Below are 17612 nucleotides of genomic sequence, written 5' to 3'. Positions count from 1 at the left end.
ATTTAACTTACACACAAGAAAGATATTACAGCTGCAATGGATATTGTTGGCTTAGTACCTAGTTCTGGGCAGTGAAAAATCATATACAGTATACCTACATTGCTCTTTAAAATTTTTCATTTTGAAGACACCAACACTCAGTAATTAAGTACAGTTGCCATAGGAATCCAGGAGAAACACAACACAATATTGTTCCAAAAAAAAAAAAAGCTTAAATAAAAACACAACTACAGAAAGAAGTAGTGAAGGAAATAATAGCAAAATTGCCATTCTTCAAAGTAGAATTTTCACAGAAATTGGTGTTTGAGATGCTGGCTAGTACCAAGAGGTTTTAAAACTTGGAAAATAAACACTGCGTGTCAGCAACTGCCATTATATGGAAGGCTTGCAGATGCTGGACTGTAGAATGTATCTGGACTCTTGCCCACGTGAGAGACAGGTGTTTCTCATTTACCTCATCAGAAAATACCTCTCCTCCAGCAGATCTCCTCCAGCAGAGGACAACAGTCAAGAAGGAGAATAATAACACCAACAACTGATATCAGAAGAGGATTTGGAAGGACTCCAATGAAGAAGATATTAGATGCCAGGTGCAAGAAGCCCCCAAGGCAACTCATTTCTATTTTCAACTGTTTGAGACACTAAACCCTAAGTCATCTGAGTAAGAAGATACTTGGACAAATAATTCACAGCCCACCTCTTCTTGAGCTGAATCCTTCATTCATGGTGCAACTTAGGCAAAAATGGATGTTTAACAGTTTATTCAGCAATAGTGCATCAAATCCTTCTCCCAATGTGATATGAGAAATGCCCCTTGGAAACAGCACCCAGACGAGCCTCTCTTGACTTACCAGTAAAAACACTGTCTGCTCCCAGGAATTTCTGATGTCTAATGAGCTCCTGCGTTTTAATGAACAGCCCTGGACACTTTTTTTGCCCGAATAAAAACCCAAGTGCGATAAAGTTTTCTTCTCTCACTTCCAAAGAAAGTTTCCAGCCCAAAGTGTGGCCAGGATGGAACACTGTTATGACCAAAGGCCCTCTCTTGCAGCCCTACAAACAGTGCTCCAAAGTGAGACTCTGAGCTCTCCTGGAGCAGCAGCTGTGACCAGCAAAGGCCCCTGTGAGAGGGGCCTCTCAGAGCCAGGGAACTCCCAAGTTTGCTGTATTTGGAGGATCCCTGAACAGTGATACCCCGACTCCTTGAGGCTCCACCCTTCACAAAGGTGTCTGAAGTGGGTATTTCACTACTTTGAGGGGAATTTTTCACCTTGTGCAGGGTCTTTGTGTCTGTGTGCATGCAAGAGTGCATATTCTGTACCAAGTGCACAAGAAATGCTGCTCTCCTACATTCTCTAAGTACTTGAGATTTGTAAGTTAAGTCTGTAAGTAAGTTACTGTTGTGGTATAGCAAATCCTGTAAGAATCCTTTGCTAAATCATTTAACTTCAAATATAAGTTATGTGGCATAGTTTTTGGTTTATTTTGGACTGGATTGATTGAGTCTGGGCTTTCGTTTGCTTTTCCTCACTGTGCCCTTACGAGTGAACCCTGCCAATGAACCTTATCCTGCTGTTGCATTTATACTGGACCTGTTTTTACCGATGCTTTTACTGGTGATGTTTTAAGCAATCTGAAAACATTCTTTAGTGACTGAGACTACATTATATCTGAAGCACAAACTAGAGACCGAGATGAGACAATAACCCCACAAAACTCTTCCCTTTCAAAACAGAGCAGGCATTAGGACCACAAAATGTTTTAGATGAAAATAATTTGGAAGGATTACATTCATTATTTTTAATTTGAAATTATATAATATTCTCTGCCTTGTACTGTACCTCAACCCTGTTTCTGTCCAGGAATCCATGTTTGCTAAAGATATGTGATTCGTACATAGAAGGCTGATCTTAAAAACCTGCTAACAGGAGCAACAAAAACTAAACTAGTTTCTTTTCTTAGCTTTCTGGGGCAGATTCAGATATTAGATGATAGGGTCACCATATAAATACTTGAACAGAGGATCCCTGCTATACCTCTTTCTGAAGCGAATACTGAATTTATGGAAAAACATGCAAAACTGAAAATGCAAGAAGAACAGGCCCAAACATCTGTTGACTCCCACAGCACATAAGCACTTACAAATGAATACAATCTGCTCCTTCAAGACATTGATAAAAGTAAGTTGGAAGTATTTTTGAGCTACCCCTCTTTCATGGAAAATCCTCTGTATCATGTGTCTTGGAAATGAATGGGTTATCTCCTCATGTACTAAAGATAACAGAAGCAATGTAATTTTGACTGGTCCCAAGGGCTTTTATTTTTTTCTTTATCAGCTGTTCAGTGCTGAACAAAATATACCAATGTGTAAGTACAAAAGTCAGCAAGTATGAAAAATTAATTCTGTGGATTTAACTTTACAGTGACAAAGAAACACAGAGAACAGTGGAAACTTATTTCTGAAAGACCTTGCTCGAACAGAACTGTACCTAAAATCCAGCTGTGATAAATCCAACAATGTCCAATTTCTGTAAAAGTAGTGCCTGAATGTCAATTTTATATCAGCTCATAATTTAAATTCAGCCTTCATCATCACTGCTGCTCCATGCGTCTTCATATGCTGGATTTACATGATGTTGAGGCAGAGACTAGGGAAAATAAAAATTTGCAGTGTTTTACTTAATTAAAAATACTACAATCAAATAAGGGCAAAGCTAAATGCACTTTTTAAATGACTACATGAAGACAAACTATTCTATCTCTCATCAGTACGAGATTGTTTTTAACTACTTTTTTTAGACATTCTACTGATTTGAGACATGATAAATTATGAAAAGAAATAGTATTGTATTTAATTTCAATTTCAGCATAAAATATGTGGAGGACTGACTGGGAAGTATTACAAATATTTGGTACGAAATGTAACAAATGTTATAACTGTGTTTATTGCATGCCTCTGCTTTAATTTAGATCACAATATCCTCAGCCCATCAAAACTTAGCATTACAGTTTCAGGAAGCAGCCCTGGCCTCTATCCACATCCAAGAAATATTTCATCTCAGCCCCAGTAGGGTCCAACTAAAGGGTTTGTGTAGCTGTGCAGTTCACTGAATCACAGTGACTTAAGGTAAATTATTTTTCTTGTTTACTTCTATTCTGGGTTCAGATTCTGGTCATACAAGCACTCAAATGCCTATTCTAGTGCCTGAGAGGAAACATAAATTAATGGCCTGTGGACAGCAAAACAGCTTCTTACAGAGAAATCTCATCTACAGGGCTCATCTACAGCATTCGCAGATGAGCAAATGCTGTAGATAAGCCGCTGTAGCTTAACAGATTACAAAACAATGGCATATATTACATACTGCCACTGTGTCAAACTTAAAGGAGCAGTTCTAATCAGAGCTAAATAAATAATCTTGTTGCTGTGGGTTTTTGTTTCTCAAACTAAGAAAAATCCAATTTCTTCACATCAAAATTTTCATGGCAAAAATGTTAATTTCAGGTCAACATAATTTGGGTTTGGGGTATCAAACCTTTGGAACTATATTTTTCTTCTCTGCTTAAGCACAGGATAGTTTCAAAATACAAAAACTTACAAATAGCAAATGTAACAATTTTATGCTTCTTATAATTTCTCCATCAAAAATGGAACGATGCTGAAATTTTAAAAACTGGACTTCTCACATGCTATGGGCCAAAACATTAATACAATCTCATTTTTCAACATCAGTACAGTCTGCCAGACTCTGATCTTGTGAATGGTTTCAGTTCCTTAAAATACAGACTTTTTGGCACTCAGGCTGTTCACAGAAATATTTCTTGTCCAAGAGAGAGAAAATACTCTAATGGAAAACAGCCTTACATATGATCTTCCCTGCAATCACACTGATTTTCACATAAAAAACATATGTGCGTGAAGTGTGGTGTCCCGAAACTTACTGCTCAATACGTAGTATATACTTAAACAATTTAAAATACAATCTAGCACCGCAACAATTCCAAAACAGGATAAACTGCAGAAAGCAGTCTGGAAATTAAAGAAGTAGAATTTGAAAGACCCACAGTGAAATGACATGAACTACTCTTAACTAAGTAGGAAGCTAGCAGGCTGCAAAAGATTTTACTAGACTGCAACAGAAAATGTCTTCTCAAAACCCTACAAGAATCAAAAGATTGCACAGAAATAATAGACATTTCTTCTCTTAATGACAAATTGTTAAAAATGTTGGTGGTGAATCACATACTTCATAATGACTTTCCACACAACCTGCCCAAGTATAACAGCCATAAAAAAGTACAGTTCAAACACAAAAATTCACTACCTTTTCAGAAATATCATCAGGAACTGGCTCTCTTGGAGCTGGTATCCATGCAAGGATATTGCAGTCTTTGCTACCAGTATAAAGTTCCTGTAAAAAAACAAACAAAAGTTACTTTCACAAAAATTTACTGAATAGTGACATAGATACCATACTGGGCAGGAAAAAAGGTAGTGAATATTATTTAAAAATAAAGACAATAGTCAATTTCTAATATATATTATAAATCTGGATAAGTAGTATTTTAAATAATATGTGAAAACAAAATTAATATGTTTTTATTTTTTTTTCCAGATTGCTCACCAAAACAGCAAAACCACATTAAAATGAACTATGTTGCTTAAATACATTTTTCTCCTTCCCTCTCTCTTTTCTCCTGAAAACACATCTATTTTAACAGTTAGGCACTTTAAAAGATTGTTTATGGACCAGTAAAAAAAAATGAAAAACCATACAAACAAACAAACAAACAAAGACAAATATTTTATTATAATTAAAAACTAGGAACAAACTCAGAAGAATCAAGAATCTAGTAATTCACATCAGAAAAGAGAATATGTATGGAACAAAGAAGTATTTAGCAAATGTAGTTACCGTATGCCTAGGAAAGGAAAAGAAAAAATAGAGTACAATATGAGGCTTGTACCCTGTTGGGAAGGAATACATCAGAAAGACTAAGTGATTACTTTTAATATAAATAACTCTCATTAGTTATGGTAATGATAAGGACTGAGATCCCATTGCACAAGGCACCCTCCAACACATATATAAATAGTTCTTACATCAAATAGCTGTAAGTCAAATATATCTTAATTTTCTTACTGTTCTGTACTAAAGAACAGTTCTGTAGTTCTGTACTAAGGGAAACACAGACTTCTCTGTCACTGTAAGATGAGAAAATTTTGCTGGTGAGAAATACTAACACCATTTTTACAGTAAATTTTGCAAACCTGTAACATTTGCATTTTCAAATGTGCTACTTAAATTAACAGGTATGAAGATATTCTCATATGCCTTCAATACTGAATTATATTCCTGCTTATTATATGTTATGTTTGACAACACTTGAGTATTGTCATGTACTTAAACTGCCTGAGTGAGACGTGGGATTTTTTTCAGGCTGACAGCATGAAGTATGAAATCCTTTTTTTAAGCATGCTGGTTTTTACACTTAAACTAGCAACTCTCTGCATATGTGCATGTTATGAGTATGTTGATTCAATGTAAGCTCAATATATTATCACAGGTCTGTCTTTGCAGGAAGTTTCCTATATAATTTATATATAATTAGAACTGCATGACTTCTGTTGACATTTGGTGCAGAAACTTAATGCTCAATTCCTATAAACATTTATGTGGGCTAATCTTATTCAAGCGAGCACTTTTCAAAAGCTGGTACTATGCATGAAATTGTTCGCATAAAAAACATATTACTACGCATAAAAAACATTCAAGATTAGCGTTTACAGTTTTAAGAGAGATAACCATCCCACTTACCTTGCTTAAAAGAAGATATGGTACACCAAAGTATAGGTCAAATTCTACTTTATTCTGTCAGCAGTACTCTACTTGGGCCTTCTGTCTTTGATAGAATATAGAATATCACTAAGAACTTTGAAAGATCTTTCTATGCCAAAATATCTCCTAATGAGCAATGTCACAGTGACATCCGCATACTTCCATTTTAATCCTTCTTACCACTTGTCTCACTTTCTGATCCTGGTATGGCAAGATCTTCAGCTAATAGCCACTGCATTAAGCAATACTTACAATTAACTATTACTGCCTGAACTAGTGACTCAACCATAAGTCAGTCAAAAGAAGATCTAGTGACCTCTATGTAGAATTATGTTATAATACAAGACAGACACATATATTGCACTACAAACAAAATCTGTGCACGTTTATAGTACAATATATGGAAAGACTGCAAATAAAACATAATTTAACTTTCAGTTAACTTTATGTAACAGCCTACTACTGGATTTGCCAAATACCTTTGCAGTTGTCACTAGCATTTCTTGAACAGTAAAAGCAGCAGTGTGATTTAAACAAAAATTGCTTCCTGTTGTATACTACTATTGCTTCCTGTTGTATACACTATTTCTTCTTCTTCTGAAAGGGAAACTTAGGCCTTGTTTGTTTATTTAAGTAATTCTAAGCAGGATAATATGGCACACTGGTATCTAGTGTATTAGATCCAACTGTAAACATCATCTAAGATATTGCACAATGAAGATTTTCTCTTCCACACCACCCTTGAAATTACTGACCTCCTATTAAATTAATGCTTCTTATTAAAGGGCCAAATTCTGCAGTTCTTATTACTCAAGCAGTCTAACATCTTATTAACTTTACAGAGATATTTACGAAAGAACAGTACAGGCAAACAATAATATAGTGGATTTTATGGATCTGTTCCTAGGATCAGAAAAGGCATATATACAAACATTAACTAAAGCTCATAACGCTCTCTGGAGACAGCTTCACACTGCACCTCAAACATAAAATGTATTTCACACAAACATGCTAATTAATTTGGATAAGAACAGATAAGGACTACTATAATTGAATTTCAAATAGCTAGCTGCTTGGTTAGCAGTGATCACATTTAATTATATGGTTCCAAGACACTTCTCAGCTCAAATGCATAATTGGTGCAAAGTTTAAGTTTCTTCTTAGAGCCTATTCTAGTTATGAGGTGAAACAAAGATAGCAATTAAAATACAGTTAATGAACAGAAAGAACATGAGGGACTGATAGCAATCAATACTAATAAGGAATTCTGAACACAGTAAAAAATTAGTGAGAAAAATCTCAGGACCAAATCTGAGGATGGGTAGGACACAAATCAGTCACCTGGGTTAAAGACAGCAGGAAAAGTTTATAAGACTGTTAATGTGAAGAACACTTAACAATGACAGAGAATACTAGATGAAAATGGCCAAAACTACAGAAAAGATATAGATCGTGTTTCTCAAGAAGACAGGGTACTAAAGTCCAATTAAGTGCTAACAAGTAACAGAAAAGTTACAAAGCCATTGCTACACTTTTCACCACTGTATACACAGCTTACATCTGTGAGACTTAGAAGAATCCTCAAGGAAAACTTCCAACTTGCTTAATTATGTTTTGATATGTATTTAAAATTCCAGAGCTGAAAGTGAGCTGATATGCCATTCAGAAAGAAAAAATAGGCAGAATAATATAAAGTATGAACTGACATTTTTTTTAATCCTAAACATGACAATGGAAAAGATTATTAAATTATTAAGTTACTGTAGAGTTAAAATATAGATATATAAACACTCAACAGGATTTGCAACAGAGCATGTTTTGTTAAGCAAAAGTGATTTTACTTAAAACTAGTAAAAAAATACAAATGTACAGTTGTGAATAACTTTATGGCATGTTGATTTAATACTACTAGAGAGAGTAAAACAGAAGAGGTGACTATACATTTTACAAGCAATATGACAGTCTCAGGAAAGAAATTTTACTGGTAAAATTGTAATTTCTAATGTAATTACATGAAGACTGATGAATACACTTAATTGTGTCAAGATAGAATAAGATACTTGGATGTATATATATGAACAAAGTGAAAATAACAGTAGCACTGCCTTTGGTGTTGACATCCTGATGAGGGTGTCTGGATTTGGCATGGCCTGGATTATTGGTAGCGGGGGAGCGCCACAGGGGTAGCTTCTGTGAGAAGAAACTAGAAGCTTCAGCCATGTCCAACAGAGCCAATCTCTGATGGCTCTGAAGATGGACATGCTCCTGGCCCAATGAGAAAGTTGGCAATGCCTCTGTGACAACATTTAGGAAGAAAACCAAAACAGCACACACGCATTTTCCCTGGTGTGGTGAGGCATCATGGATGCCACCATCTTGGTGTGGCCCGTGGCTTCCCCTTGCCTGGCCCCTGCCCCTAGCCAGCCGTGCTGTGGGCAAAGAGCGCAGGGACGGCAGTGGCTTCCCCTTCCTGGCACCCTGCAGGAGGTGAGATGTTAAACAGCACTACGGCAGCAACCACTGTTCACTGAACAACTCCCCAGCACGGAACTCAGGTGAGATCAACTCAGCACTGCGGCATCTGCAGGAATCTTTGAATTAGTGGAACTTGTTGGCAATGGTATCTAGGAGCAGCAGTTTTTCTTCTATATAGAGGAGGAGGTGAGGATATGTGAGGGAAAAGAACATGGCAGCAAAAAGGTCAGTGGAGAAGGAGGGGGAGGATGTGTTCCAAATGTCAGAGCCAAGATTCCTCTGCAAGCCATGGTGAGGACCATGGTGAAACAGGCTGTCCCCCTGTAATGCATGGAGTCCACAGGAGATGCAGAGATCCACCTGTAGCCCAAGGAAAAGTGCTCATGCTGGAGTGGGTGGATACCAGAGAAAGCTGTGATCTAGTGGGAGTGTCATCCAGGAAAAAAAGGGCCCCTGCTTCCAGATACAAGAGGGCCCTTGCTTCCAAAGCAGAGCAGCCTACCCTTACAGGACTGCATGCCATGGACGAGTGACCCACACCAGACGAGTTTTTGGGAAGACTGCTTGCCTGTGGGAGGGACCTCACAGCATGGCAAAGACTCCTCTTCCTAAGTGAACAGAGGATGAACTGACCAAACCCCCAAGCCCTGCCTCCCTGCACTGTCAGTGGGAAGGAGGGAGGGGGAAAGGGGAAAAAGGTGTTTTAACGGCTTATTTTACTTCTCATTATCCTCCTATGACTCTGTTAATAATAAATTTACTTTATACCTTTAAATTTGAACCTGTTTTGCCCTTAGAATGTTTTTCTCCCAATCCTTACCTCAACTTATGAGCCCTTCATTAATTCTTTTTTTCTCTCTCCTCTGCTCAACTGTAAGCAGGAGAGGGTGAGCAAATGACTCTTGCAGGTGCCTGGTATTAAGCCAGTGCCAAACAATTACATATAGCAATGTTGTTTCTCAGACTAACTATTTAATATAATGAAAGCACAGCATTTACAAAAAAAGAAAATCTAGTCACACTTCTACAGTATAGAACTGAACTCTGGAAAAGGGTATTTCTGAAAGAGAATCAGGAGTCACATCAGATAAGCAAATGAAGTTGTTGACTTCACAAACTTCTAGATATAGTGACTAATGTAGCTCTTGTGTGCATATATGCACACACAAGTAATCCTTTACCATGGATCTTAAATGCCAACATAGAGACATCACATGTAAAACAAGTAAAACACGTTTTACAGAGACCTAATAAGCCTCACCTCTTCAGTTTATCAAAAAGAACACCAAAGATAACTTTATATAAACATACTAGAAGTTTTGTTGGGAAACTATTCTTGAAAAGACAAAGAGCTTTTCAAGAACATTCTGGAAAAGATGTGCTTTAGCCACAATGTGAATATTGCAGTTGATGTATCTCACTGACTATTCGTATCAGCTGCCTTCCAGATCTAGCAAGGCTTATTAGCTTGAGGTCTACTGTGTGTCCATAATGTGTCCATAATTTTCAGTGAAGTCTGTCTCTGTGATACTGTCTCAATGATTCAATCAAAGCTACCGGACACAAAGCAGAAGCTACCAGAGTCACTTCTATGATGAGAGGTCATGAAAAGGTATCCACAGACCCCTTCCACCTCAAATATTTCAGCCTGATACTTAGAAACAGCAGGCAAGGAAGGCAGAGCTGGGACATGAAGTACAATACTTAATACAGGAGGGCAACTATGCAATGGCCTGAAAATCCATACCATCATCCATTCTGCTCTTAGAACAATATATGCCATATGAACAATCTGTTCTAAAGTACCTCATAACAAATTAACTTTTGTTATCCTTAACTCTTTTACTACAAGAGAAAAATTATACCAGAGGGGGATAGGGATAGGAAAAGAGAAAAAGGTAGAGAAGAAGAAAAAAACCCCATCTGTCAGTACCATGAGTCCCTGTAATGCTATGGTATTTCTCAGCAGAAAGGTGCTCTGATTAATTGAAGAAACTCACAATGTTGCCAGCACTTTATCCAAAGTATAACTACAGGTGTTTGAGCAAGATCACCTTAGCAAAGTATTTGAGAGCCTTCTCAGTACTCACTTCAGTACTAAGGCACTTCACATTCTTTCTTAAAGTGAGTCTCAGATATCTCTGAGAAAGACAACTCCTCTTTAGTTTTACAGAAAACAAAAGCCTTCACACATATGCTTTATTAATGATTACACAAGCCAAAAAATTATTAAAGGTATCTTGAGAAGCTACATATGTGAGGCAATACAAGCAGTGGAAGGAACCTAATCCAGAAAATGTCATCCCAAAAACTAGACTAAACTTTTCCTGGATGACACATCAGGCACAGTACTCCTTCTTATGATCTTTGTTTTATGATTAAAGCATATCCCTGGAAAGTGAATGCTTTTGTAGTGCAAATGGTATGTCAATCTGCATAAATATTCCTGCTTGTCTGGAATACTGCATGTATTTGACTTACCTGAAAATGAGGTTGAAATACACAGCAGTTGACAGTACTATAATGCCCTCTAAGCATAGTTATCAGTTCTCCTGTGAAAACTGTATAAACAGCAATGGTACTTCCATATGGAACAAAGGCAAACTCTGGATTACAGCCACAAGAGATGGCAAATTTGAGTCCTTTCCTACTTTCATTACAGACTTTCCCATAGTTCCACCTGCAAAATGAAAGATCACATAGATTACATAGTCAGCTATTAAGTAAAACACCAAGAAATTATATTAGAAGGTCAATTTTACTTCATGTTTAATACTCAATAAAATTAATTTTGGGTTATGTTAATATATTTCTTGATATTTCAAAGTACAGATGTCTATCAAAAGAATCATTTTTATGTTCAATATAGTTTATTCTTCTTAATATCAAGAAAGAAAGAAAGAAGAAAGAAAGAAAGAAAGAAAGAAAGAAAGAAGAAAGAAAGAAAGAAAGAAAGAAAGAAAGAAAGAAAGAAAGAAAGAAAGAAAGAAAGAAAGAAAGAAAGAAAGAAAGAAAGAAGAAAGAAAGAAAGAAAGAAAGAAAGAAGAAAGAAAGAAAAGAAAAGAAAGAAAAGAAAGAAGCCTGAAAATTAGCAACTCCACACTAAGAAACAGGATTTGCACCAGGCTGTTGCATGCCAGATCTGCATCAAGCACCTAAACCCTCACTGAAATTAGCCATGGTTCAAGAATTACCACCTGTTGTGGTTTAGCAATGGCATTTTCAATTCAGTACACTCACTCTCCAGCCTCAGATTCAAAGCACAAAAGGCAGAGATCATGGGTTGAGATATATAACAATTTACTGGAAATAGAAAAAACAAAAACAAAAACAAAAATAAAAACACAAAAAAGAGCAACAATATTAGTAACAAAAGGCACGAGACACTGAAATTATTTACAAGTTCAACAAAAAAGTACTGGACCGTTTTCTCCCAGGGTAGCTTTGATAGGAAAAATTTCTAAGACCTTAGTGGTGAGGTGTAAGGGAATTCTTGCAAATTAAAATACCATAAAAGCATCTTATTAAGACCTTTACTAATGTCTCAAGTTACAGTTTCATAGAGTTTCAAGCTCTTGACAAGTTTTATACAGATAAAAATCTCATAAAACATAGAAAGAGAAGTTTGCAAACATGTTTGGAAATATTCCAATTGGCTGTATGAGTCTATTTAGGCTCTATCAGACATCAAAAGTATATTTATGAAGAAATAGAGGAATATATTCATGGAAACAGTATAGCCTTCCTCTAAACAAATTTAATTAAAACAAAGCATTACAATTTGGACTATTTCTTCATGAAGAAAATTTGTTGTTAGAATATTCACACTATGAACTCCACACATTTTTTAGCTTATAGTCAAAAGATTTTACAATTGGAACTGTTTTCTTTCTTAACTCTGGCCTTCAGTTTTAGATGGGGAGATTTAAGATTAACACAGAGAGCTTTGCTAATATTGTACACAACTGTGACATTGTTAAAAGAAAATCATATGTATGGCCATATGTATGGCCATATGTATGGCCTTAATATTTCTTTTCTATATCTTTAGAAAGATACAGAAAAGAAATATTAAGGTCAAAAGGATGGGTTAGTCAGGGAAATTAAAGGGCTATTGTGTAAACTTGTAATACTTCTACAAGCATTTATTTCTTTGCTGATGCCTTAAAATTATTTTAAGCAATAACTCTGGGCAGTGTGTGAAAATACAGTACTCTGGACAACACAACTCTAAATTTTAAAAAGCAAAGCAGGGTCAAGCTATTCCACACCAGATTAGAAAACCATAAAATAGCCTATGAAACAAGTCAATGAACTAACAGGCACAGAAAAATCAAAAAACCAGTGATCCAGCTGGCAATAGGAGACTGAACAAACTACATTATCTGCTTTGGTGGTGGTGATTTGAAGACAGGAAGATGTTTGTGTATGAGATGCTGAGAACAAGCTGGCAAATATGGGTAGGATGGAGAGATATCTTTTTGTTTAAATATCCATATAGAATTATTTTGCTCTGTTCTGAAACTAAGCAGTAGAATCAAAAGATTTCTAAGGTATAGCAAAATTTCTTTCTTTCCTGACAGCAATGACAGACCATAATTACAGCTGACTAAATTTCCATGGACACTGACTTACCTAGTTTGTTCTTTTTTCAAAATAAACAAAGAAATCTATTTTCTTTACTGAAGAGAAAAATAAAACAAGAATCTTCAGCACAAAAAAACCCAAAAGCCATTAAAAAGACTGCAATATCAGTAGAGGTTTAACACATTTCCCACCCCTCATTCCTGCTGCTGTGTGATTCCACCACAAATCTGGAAGGATGGATGAATAGATATTTTTAATACTGTCATGCAACTCAACAGGAGAGATTCCACAAAAACAGAGAGATTTGCAAGAAAGCCAGGCAGCCAGTGAAACTCTCAGGTACGGCCAACTGCTCTATGGATAGTACACTGGCAACTAATAGTTTAAAAAAAACCCAAAACTTTCTACCAAAAGTCACTGCTTATTCAAGTTTTTATTACTGTATGAAACGTTTATAGCTATACTCTCAAATTCATTAACTTAAAGTAATCACATTGAATCATTAAGTAGATTAGGCTTCTTCATACTCTTTTTCTTTACAGTAAGTAGAAAAAAAAATTTGGAAGAAAAAAATGTTCACCAAATGTTCTAGTGATTAAATTGAGCAGCTACATTCTTTCCAAAAATGAAATCAAAGTTCTACTGACAACTGCAAAAATTACAAAATCTCTTAAAATTAAATGAAAGTTAAAACGCAACTTAAGTTCCTTGAAAACTTACTAAGGTGTTTTCTCCAGTGGAGCTATTCCAGAGTCGCATCCGATCATCTGTACCAATGGTTAGCAGGTGAAGTCCATCATTCGTATAGCATAAACCATTAACTCTCCCATTGTGAGCAGTGTTTGCTGCCAGGAAAAAGAGCTGTCTCAGGTTTCTAGAGAAAAGTTACTACTTTGTATACACTTTTCCTTCAATGTGGAACATTGGAAGTGCTGTTCGAACTGTAACATTCAGTTAAAAATAATTTAGTTTTTGGTTTATAAAAATCTGGCCTGCTAACATTCAGTTAAAAATAATTTAGTTTTTGGTTTAAAAAATCTGGCCTGCTTAAAGCCACCAGCAGTGCTCCTCGGGGTGCAGTTCAAGGGCCAGTTCTGTTCAATCTATCATCCTGTTGTTGATGCCCCCAGACTGTCAGTGCTCCAGAGGCTTTTGGACAACTCCCTCAACAACATGATGTAGCTTTTGGCCAGCTCTGAAGCAGTCAGGATAAAGTCTCTCTGTACTATACTGCAGTACCTAATTTAGACATACCTTTTAGGTAGAAGTGTGAACTGCTTTTTAAAGATTTAAAGTAAATAATTATTACTTAGTTCACATACATTTCAATAAATTAAATACCCTAGCCTACAGAGTTGATATTAGATAACCAAAAAATCATCTTGATGCTGTCTGACAAAAATAAAGTTGAAAAGAAAGATGTTGTGATCGAACAAGCACACATGTTTTTTAAAGGAATGTATGAAATGGCACTAGTTATCTTTGCAGTTACATCAATTTTGGTTTTCATTAAACAATCTTTCTTCTTTTTTGACCAAGTACTATCTTTCTTTAGAAAATTTTCCTCTCAATAACTTTTAAAGTTTCAATGAATTTTGTACTTACATAAAGGCTAATCCACAGCATAAATGAATTCTTACACTCACAAAAAAGATAACAGAATTTTCCTTTTTAGAGGAAAGCTATTTAGAATAGATACACTGCTATTGTATAGGCAATCTCTCTAAACAAGGTCCCAAACAATAAACAGTGACTCTAAAACAGAAGTAACTGAACAAATCTGAATGGCCTCTGTTATGTACTAAGTAACAACTGGACTATCACTACTCCCCTTTCTGGTCTAAGTATTCAAAAAATTTATGAAATGTAAGAATTACTTTAGTTACATATGAATTACCACCAGTTATATTTTGTATTACCTGCCTCAGAAGATGCTTTGGACTTTTCTCCATTGTACTGATCAAGTGTACTCAGACATCCAGAAGCTCTCCTCACATCCCATAATTTTACTTTACCATCAGCACTAAGAAAAACAGATTTGCTAAAATTAGGGAAATTGAGTACACTACAGTTCAGAAACTGTCTTTGGTCAACACACCAGGCACTCACCTTGGTCCAGCAACTATTCTGAACTACTCATCATGTGGGCACACTCAAGTCAACAGAAATCCATTAAAAATATTTTAAGGCAGACTACAGACTTTCATTTCCATGTATTAATAACTTCAGCTGGTACACTATCAGGACTTAAAAGTGAATCGTCATCTGTAACACAGTACACTTATCTCTGATTACATGTAACACCTTTGCATACATAAAAAGCCTGAGAATAAACTTGCTAATTCTTCTGTTACCTAAACTGTAGCTACAGACTCCAGCATTGTCTGTAATAGTGGTCTGAGAATTTCAGCTTTTGTTATCACAGATCTATTGTATGACTGGTACAGAAGCTTTCTACAAGCAAACAATTTTTCATCTGCTACAACAAGACAAAAACAACAAAACCCCCACAAACAAACAAGCAAGCAAGCAAGCAAACAAAAGAAACAAATCCCTAAACAACACACTGTTAAAACTTTTTCAAATTTTCCATCTTTGATAAGCATTTCAGAAGCCTGACTTCCGAAACCAAAGGTTTGCAAATCTGGTAACTTCACTAAACTTATAAAACAGCCATTCCACTAAACTTAAGAAATAGCTGCTCTTCTCCGCAAAAGAAAAAAAAAAAACAAACCACAGCATCTAAAAAGTGAGAAGAGAAATGTCATATTATAATCAAAAGCTAACATACATGAAAGTCACAGAATAGCCAAGAGGATTTTTTACATTAAAAACATCTGGACAGAAAACAAAAAAAGCCCAGGAATATCAACATACAAGCCAAATTCACTGAATTACTCTCACTTGGAAAGTTATATCAGCTAAGCTCTCCAAGTTATTCTTTTGTATAAGTAAGTGTGATTACCAGAATGGTAATTTGAGCTAATAATGTTTTACCTTATTACAACATGGATTAGCAATGCACACACTAATAAACAGTAAGAAGTGAGTATATCCTTAATATTCTACCATTTTCCTATACCAGTAGTTACAGTTAGTATTTCAAAACTCTGTACAAACTTAAAATCAGCATGACTTGTTGACAGTTCTTCAGGTTTCATTTTTCTAGGGAAAAGCTATAAAATTGTGAAGAGGTAAAAGTCAGTGAAGAAAATTAACTCCAGAAGTGCATTTGAAGTGAAGTCTGCCTAAAGAATGCATAAAAGTTTTACTGACCAATATTCCAGTGCATTTAACAGTTCAGCAACATCCTTACCTTCCTGTTGCCAAAACATATTCGTGACGTGGGGACCAAGACACTGCCAATACTTCTTGTCTGTGACCTAAGAATTACATGAAAAAGCTTGTTATACATACCATTTTGTGTAAATAACAGAAAGTAAAAACAAATATTTAGTTGTACAGGATTCACCAAGCCAGAATAATAATCTGAATTGCAACATTAATTTAAATTTTGTGAAACTATATTATTTTGGGACAGAAGTTATTTCTCTTTTTTCTTCTTCTTTCTTGAATGGGGTTTCAGTGAGCAGCAAATGAAACACACAGTATTACATGTGTATAATTTTTGATAATAAAGATTGTTTTACCTATGCAAAACACATTACAACTCAGTCACAGCTTTTTGTGCAGCACTGGTATTTTCATACATGGAAGGAACTTTCCATTTATTTTTCTTCAAATCCTTTAATAATGTTACATTTAAACTATATCTACCTTACATACTTACAATTAAAACTTTACTCATTTTATCCTCTAAGAGTTTTGTCCTAAACTTGCAGAATTTTTTCCCTTAACTATTAAAGTATCAATGAAGCTAGTGAAGGGTGTTTAACACAGGTCCAAGGAAAGCTGAGGGAGCTGGGAGTTTTCAGTCTGGAGAAAAGGAGATTTGAGGGGACCTTACTGCTCTCGAAAATCACCAGAAAAAAGCTGTAGCCATGTGGGGGTCATTCTCCCAGGTAACATATAACAGGAGAGGAAGTGGCCTCAAGTTGTACCAATGGAGGTTTTGATTGGCTGTCAGAAAAAATTCCCACACTTTCCAAATAAAATTCAGGCAGGAACAGGTTGCCCAGGGCAGTGGTTGAGCCATTACCCATGGGGATATGCAAAAGATGTATAGATGTGCCACTTAGAGACATAATTCAGTGGTGGATTTGGCAATGCTGGGTTATGAGCTGGACTCAATGATCTGAAAGGTCTTTTTGCATATACATGAATGTACATGTTTCTTGGTTTTGTTTTTTTATACACACACATGCACACACCCACACTTTAAAACTTGGCAAGTTATGTTAAATAAGTACAGACAATGGGAAGGATAAAATGTCTTAAATGTAAAGACCGTAATCATGCTTCACATCATAAAAGAAACATATTGCTGAAAAATAAACTAAACCATAAAATGCATTTTTGCTAACACAGTTTAGAGGTGGTGTGAACCACCTTGTTCCTGGTGCATCTTCTAGTAGGCGTTTTCCCATTACCTGAATTAATCAAATCACTGTAATGACCAGGATAATAGGAAAAACCTCCAAGATACAGGTACTACAGGATACATTTAGTAGGCTCAGAGCAGACATTTACTGGGATCCATTAATTAAACAACAGCCATGCATATACTTCCATTTCAGCTGCTAGAGTTAG

General features: G+C 35.8%; 2 protein-coding genes across 3 annotated transcripts in view; one reads left to right on the top strand and one right to left on the bottom strand.

Moving 5' to 3' along the window:
- The window catches only part of LOC127061026 (translation initiation factor IF-2-like), a 694470-nt gene that overhangs the window by 574993 nt on the left and 101865 nt on the right, over nt 1-17612 (top strand). The gene's annotated exons all lie outside the window — the stretch shown is intronic.
- The window catches only part of ERCC8 (ERCC excision repair 8, CSA ubiquitin ligase complex subunit), a 29461-nt gene continuing 14141 nt past the window's right edge, over nt 2293-17612 (bottom strand). For both annotated transcript variants that reach the window (XM_050986866.1, XM_050986867.1), the window contains 6 exons: nt 16219-16285; nt 14822-14925; nt 13621-13747; nt 10797-10992; nt 4326-4412; nt 2293-2648 (listed from right to left, as the gene is read on the bottom strand). In XM_050986866.1, coding sequence (XP_050842823.1) covers nt 2580-2648; nt 4326-4412; nt 10797-10992; nt 13621-13747; nt 14822-14925; nt 16219-16285 — 650 coding nt within the window. In that variant the 3' untranslated portion in view covers nt 2293-2579. The remainder of the gene's footprint in view (nt 2649-4325; nt 4413-10796; nt 10993-13620; nt 13748-14821; nt 14926-16218; nt 16286-17612) is intronic.

This window comes from Serinus canaria, chromosome Z (genome assembly GCF_022539315.1).
Source record: "Serinus canaria isolate serCan28SL12 chromosome Z, serCan2020, whole genome shotgun sequence".
Lineage (NCBI taxonomy): Eukaryota > Metazoa > Chordata > Aves > Passeriformes > Fringillidae > Serinus > Serinus canaria.
Note: the sequence above shows the minus strand (reverse complement) of the source record. Positions and strands in the feature narration are given on the sequence as shown.